The sequence below is a fragment of the Podarcis liolepis genome, assembly GCF_965112155.1.
Source record: "Podarcis liolepis genome assembly, chromosome: 12".
NCBI lineage: Eukaryota > Metazoa > Chordata > Lepidosauria > Squamata > Lacertidae > Podarcis > Podarcis liolepis.
The window spans coordinates 22,601,893-22,608,164 of record NC_139563.1 but is presented as its reverse complement, the minus strand read 5'-3'; the positions used below and the strand labels follow the sequence as shown (position 1 = coordinate 22,608,164).

The 6,272-nt window shown below is 49.0% G+C and overlaps 1 protein-coding gene across 1 annotated transcript; it reads left to right on the top strand.

Moving 5' to 3' along the window:
* Positions 1–2,431: 2,431 nt before the first annotated feature.
* Positions 2,432–5,369, top strand: OTUD1 (OTU deubiquitinase 1). Its single transcript, XM_083467560.1, has one exon. It carries the CDS (start codon positions 2,930–2,932, stop codon positions 4,271–4,273), a length of 1,344 nt encoding a protein of 447 aa, XP_083323686.1. The 5' UTR covers positions 2,432–2,929; the 3' UTR covers positions 4,274–5,369.
* The last annotated feature ends 903 nt before the right edge of the window (positions 5,370–6,272 follow it).

The following is a 6,272-nucleotide window of genomic DNA, read 5'->3' as shown; positions in this document are numbered from 1 at the left end:
AGGCCTCCTGTTGTGTAAGAGCTACAGCAGGGGTCAGCAAACTTTTTCAGCAGGGGGCTGGTCCACTGTCCCTCAGACCTTGTGGGGGGCCGGACTATATTTTGAAAAAAATATATGAATGAATTCCTATGCCCCACAAATAGCCCAGAGATGCATTTTAAATAAAAGGGCACATTCTACTCATGTAAAAGCACGCTGATTCCTAGACCGTCTGCAGGCTAGATTGATCCAGCCCCCAGGCATTAGTTTGCCTATCCATGAGCTAAAGGTTAGGGTTGGCATTGTGGGAAAAGAAGGTTTCTGTGCCTTTAACAGCAGGCAGAAATTCAGCAGGTAAAGTCTTCTGTAGTATGGAAATATAACTGTGGGGAAAGTTTCACCATGACTGTACTGTCTCATTATGCTCTTTCCTGTAGCACCTTAAAGACCAACTAAGTTAGTTCTTGGTATAAGCTTTCGTGTGCATGCACACTTCTTCAGATACACTGAAACAGAAGTTGCCAGATCCTTCTATATATAGAGAAGGTGGGGAGGGGTATTACTCAGAAGGGTGGTGGGAATCGGAGATTGGCAGATGGTTGAGATGAGCCTGATGAGCCTGTTGACGACTCTTAACGACTGTAATAGGTCTTACAGGAAAAGGCAAGGGGTGAGAAGGTGAGAAATGGCTTAGTCAGGTATAATGAGATAAGAATCCAATGTCTCTGTTCAGACCAGGTCTCTCCATTGTTTTAAGTTTGGTAATGAGTTGCAATTCAGCAGCTTCTCTTTCCAGTCTATTTCTGAAATTCCTTTGTAGTAAAACAGCTACTTTGAGATCTTGTATAGAATGTCCTGGGAGATTGAAGTGTTCTCCTACTGGTTTCTCTGTTTTGTGATTCTTGATGTCAGACTCTGTTTTGTGATTCTTGATGTTTTGTGATTCTTGATGTCAAGAATCTTTTCTGACATCAAGAATCACAAAACAGAGAAACCAGTAGGAGAACACTTCAATCTCCCAGGACATTCTATACAAGATCTCAAAGTAGCTGTTTTACTACAAAGGAATTTCAGAAATAGACTGGAAAGAGAAGCTGCTGAATTGCAACTCATTACCAAACTTAAAACAATGGAGAGACCTGGTCTGAACAGAGACATTGGATTCTTATCTCATTATACCTGACTAAGCCATTTCTCACCTTCTCACCCCTTGCCTTTTCCTGTAAGACCCATTACAGTCGTTAAGAGTCGTCAACAGGCTCATCAGGCTCATCTCAACCATCTGCCAATCTCCGATTCCCACCACCCTTCTGAGTAATACCCCTCCCCACCTTCTCTATATATAGAAGGATCTGGCAACTTCTGTTTCAGTGTATCTGAAGAAGTGTGCATGCACACGAAAGCTTATACCAAGAACTAACTTAGTTGGTCTTTAAGGTGCTACAGGAAAGAATTTTTTTATTTTGACTATGGCAGACCAACACGGCTACCCATCTGTAACTGTCTCATTATGTGTTATGTTATGCCCCCTCATGGCAGCCATTTTGTGACTGGCACCCAGAAGCCCCTCTCAAAATTAGAGATGTACCCACTGGTCCAAAAAGACTGGTGACTGCTGGCTTAGAAGCAAGTTTGTGTAGTGATTCATTTTACCTATGACTACTACCAATCTGAAGACTTTGGGGCTTTGATATCGTGCCCAAACTAAAAAGGTTGCTCACTGCTGTATTACATTTCAGTCAGTAGAACCGTTAAGTAATTTCACGGTGCTTCCAGATGCTTAATATTATTAATGGGTTGTTCAAATATTGCAAACAAGTAATTAGAGCAGGTGTTTTTTTAGCTTAACTTATTTTTAACAGAAATGATAAATCCTGCAGGGAATATGAGCTGGCATTTTGATGCCAACGTCATGCAGATGCTGTGAAAAAAAATGCATGGATAAGGAGTACCCACCCCACGATAAAACTGAGGGACGATCCAAAACCATACATTTAAAGGACGTTTCATGCACATTGCTCCCACCAAAGAATCCTGAGGGTTGTATTTTGTTAAGGGCGGTGGGCACTGTAGTTGTGTGTGGATGAGCCCTGTGCACTGAATATGCATTGACTGAATGTTAATTAAGAGCCACTGTCTTAAATAGGCGGCAATGCTATTTAATTCACTTACTGTATTTAAAAAATATGAAACCCGAAATGCTTATGCATTTCAAATATATGCCACGCTTGCACCAACGGGTACCCCCAATTCCTAATAAAGATCTTTATAACTCGATCAGACTCCTAACGTTTGAGTACAGCTAGGTACGCACTGAACCACGTCCACGGGGTAACGTCGCTGACAGACGGACTGACCCGAGCAGAGGGTAAGACAGACACGCATGCGCAAAAGGCTTTATTTTCATTTTTCAAATTGTCGTCCTACGGCGACGCAGCGGCGCAGCCATAGAGCTCAGCGCCAAGCCACGCCCTCTCCCTCGCGCCTTGACGACGTGTGTCTTCCAACGTGCTGAAGGGAGGGAAGTAAACAAGGCCCGGCCTCCTCCCCCCCCCCCCCGCCTGCGCGAGTGAGCGACAAGGCCTCCAGTACCTTCCAGGAGGCTCTGGGCCTAGGAGAGAGAGAGAGAGGAGGAGGGAACCCGCCCGGAGCTGTGGCGCAGAAGGAATTCCCGCTCCGGCGCGGCCTGAGGGGGAAGAGAGTGGGGGCCGCTGCCTTGGGGCTCCGTCGCGGCCTCTGTGAGGAGCAAGGGCAGAGGGGCGGCAGTTGCAGGCCGGTGACGACAGGAGGGTGATGCCCGTGTTTATTTTTACTCTGGCGCCTCATCCTTTCTGGCTTCCTGCGAGGAGGAGGGGCGGCGGCGGCGGGCCCCGTGGTCGCTCCCTGGCCCGGCCCCTGCGGCCTTCCCCGGGCTGCTGTTACGGCCGCCGCCGCCTATAAAGGGCCGAGGATGCAGCTCTACAGCACCATCGTCACTCACTACCCGGCGGCCGCAGCCACAGCAGCGGCGAGCAGCGCAGCGAGTGGGCCGACGGGCGTCGTCTTCAAGGTCTTGCCTTCGCCGGAGCCCTCGGGCCAAGGTCCGGTGGGAGTCGAGAGTGACTCGGTTGGAGGAGGCGGAGGAGGAGTGACTTCGAGCGCCGTCGTCGGAGCGGGAGCAGCCGCCGCCATGCCCGCCTTCTCCTGCCTGGAGCTGCTGCCCCCGGCGGGGCCCGGCCAGAGGAAGCCGGCGCAGCACCAGCCGGCGCCGCAGTGCTACAGCCCCAGCGCGCAGATGATCCGCCGCAGGCCGTTGGAAAGGGTCGTGCCTATCCGGCTGGTGCCGCGCCCGGAGCCCGTCGTCGTGGCGGCCGAGCTGAGCCCGGCGGCGGCCGCGGCGCACGCCCACCAGTGGCTGCTGCTGGAAACCGGCGGCGGGGGCGATGCCAGCGCGGCCGTTGCCGCCGCCGCCGCCCAGCCCGGCTTGCAGCAGGAGCCCAGCAACCACGGCCTCCGCTTCAGCGAGCATTGCCAGGCCATGCAGGCGGCGGCGGCGGCTGCTGCTGCCGCCAGCGCCTACCCGGGCGTCTCCGTTGAGGCCCGTCCCGCCTGCCAGGCGCCCTCCGCCGCTGCCGGGGTCTTGGAGCCTGGCGGTTGCCGGCGGGAGGCCGAGCTGGAGGCCGCCGGCGAGGAGGAGAGCCCCTACCAGGTGCGCCCGACGGAGCGCTGCGAGAAGCTGGCGCTTTACCTGGCCGAGGTGGAGAAGCAGGACAAGTACCTTCGGCACAAGGACCGCTTCCGCTTCCACATCATCCCCGATGGCAACTGCTTGTACCGCGCCGTCTGCAAGGCCGTCAACGGGGACCAGCGGCTGCACGGCGAGCTCCGAGAGCAGACGGTGCACTACATCGCCGACCACCTGGACCACTTCAGCCCCATCATTGAGGGCGATGTGGGCGAGTTCCTCATCAACGCCGCCCAGGACGGCGCCTGGGCCGGCTACCCGGAGTTGCTGGCCATGGGACAGATGCTGAACGTCAACATCCACCTCACCACCGGCGGCCGGCCCGAGAGCCCCACCGTCTCCACCATGGCCCACTACCTGGGGCCCGAGGACCCCAGCCGGCGCAGCATCTGGCTGAGCTGGCTTAGCAACGGGCATTACGACGCTGTGCTTGATCGTCAGTGCCCCAATCCGGAGTATGAGGAATGGTGCCGGCAGACTCAGGTGCAGCGCAGGAGGGACGAGGAGCTGGCCAAATCCATGGCCGTATCTCTGTCAAAGATGTACATTGAGCAGAATGCCTGCTCCTGAGATGGGCACAGCATCAGTTGCCTGCTGTCCTGGTGCCTTATCGTTCTCCATCCAGCATTCGTGCCCTAAGCTGAGCAAGAACGTGAAGGGGAACAAACCTAGACTGAGATTTGCAATGAGTGCTTTGTGTATATACCTTCAGATCCTGGTTATTTACCATTCTGTTCTTTTGTATATGTTTGTTCTATTTCCAGTACACTCTTTCTTTTCTATAAGGGTTGGTTTTTTCCCTTTTTGCACAACATTTTTTAACCTGTTACCTCTGACTTACCGCCAAAAATAAGTTAGTAAGAGGTTTGTTAGGGTTTCTGTGCTAATACGGCTTATGGTTTAACAGTAGTTTTATGCTGCATTTTGAAACCTACACACATTCTAACAAAGGGGGGGGATGTGTGTTAGTTCACTGACTTCCCACTCTTCCTCATTAAATGAAAGCAAAGAACATTCAGCTGCTTAAAACAACAACAGCAGCAGCAGCAACAACAACAACATGCAGTTAACTTTTAAGTCGCAAGTTTTAAAGTGAATTGACCACTCTGCAGAGCAGGATTTTTTCAGACAATTGGAACATGGCTTTTTCAAGAATGATACAGAGAGCAATTGTGACTCTTCTGTGTTCAGTTGTTGACTAGTGTAAGCTGGCTTTTCATTTTATTGCCTGGTTAGTGCCATCTTTTTTCTTTTTAGTATTATCTGGTTTAGAATGTTAAGACATGGCTAAATCACTCCATAAGAATGGCCTTGATTTGTGGTCTTGTTCTTTTAATGAATTTACATGCTTGCTGCCTGCCTTCTGACAGTGCACCAGCAGGCTTATTTTATCACATTCTGTTCTTTAGACGTTTTCTAATCATTAATAATGGGTTTACTCTGGTATTATGTAAAAATGTATTTATACTAAGTTTGTATGGTTTGCTGGGTCAAACATTCAAGGTAAAAGCTACCCTCTTTAATTTCCAATTAAAATGAAATAGCTAGATATATTTATTCAGTAATGGAGTTTGTACTTTTTTATTGTGTGACTTGAATTTATACTGTATTTGTATAATAGGAATATTCTTAGCTATTCTGGAATAAATGTATAGTTTTGCTTGGATTTACATTTGGATTTATGTCAGTGAGTAACATTTGCAAATCAGGGTGGGGTGGAGTAAAAATGTGTGCCCTTTCAAAATTGAGATTGGTGGCTGGGCTGCACAAGAGGATAAAGCCCTTTCCTCTCTGTGAAGAATGTCTCCCTTGCCACTAAACTTGCTTCTCAAAAGGTTTGGAAGCAAGATCATGCTTTACTTACGGTCATTATGGTGCCATGGGAAGGGGGAGATGGAAGAGGGAGGGGGAGAAGCTACAATTAGTAGTTAATTTGTAGGATAATTGTCCAACTTCAAGCATTGAGAGCTGGCAGTGGTTTTATAATTTGGAAGAACTCCCACCTTTACAAATTTTCTGGCTGCAACTCCTTTAACAAATTTTAAATCTATAACATTTTATTGATAAAGCTCATGAACTGATATTTCGTGAGCATTTGCTTAAATGTGGTCAGGAGATGTCACCAGGAGATTTTTCTTCTCAGGCTTCCATTCCCCTGCGCCTCTGAGCTGGTACCTTTTTTTTCTGCTTTGCCCGTTGCCACTTTCTGCACCATCTTTCCTTACCATCTTTCATTTTGTTTCTCTTCGTTCTTGTGCTTCTTTCTTTGCATTTATGGTACATACAAACAATGGGGGGGGGAACCCACCTCAAACTGAGCCCCTTTTTAAGAGTATTAATTGAAATGTTAATACTTGATCATATATTAGTATTGTATGTAAATTGACAAACTTTAATAAATGTTTTGTACTAGCCCTTTGAGGGATGGCAGGAAATGGTCAGAAAGCTTCATCCTGCCTGTAACTGTCAATTACGGTTCTCTGCGAGGTGTAGAGGCAGAACAGAGCATTATTTAGAGGCTATGTTTCCATACCAATGAAAGCTTTCCCTTCTCTGTTGACAGCATGGA

Excerpts from the sequence above, each read along its gene's own strand:
- OTUD1 (XM_083467560.1), top strand. The coding sequence starts at position 2,930 with ATGCAGCTCTACAGCACCATCGTCACTCACTACCCGGCGGCCGCAGCC.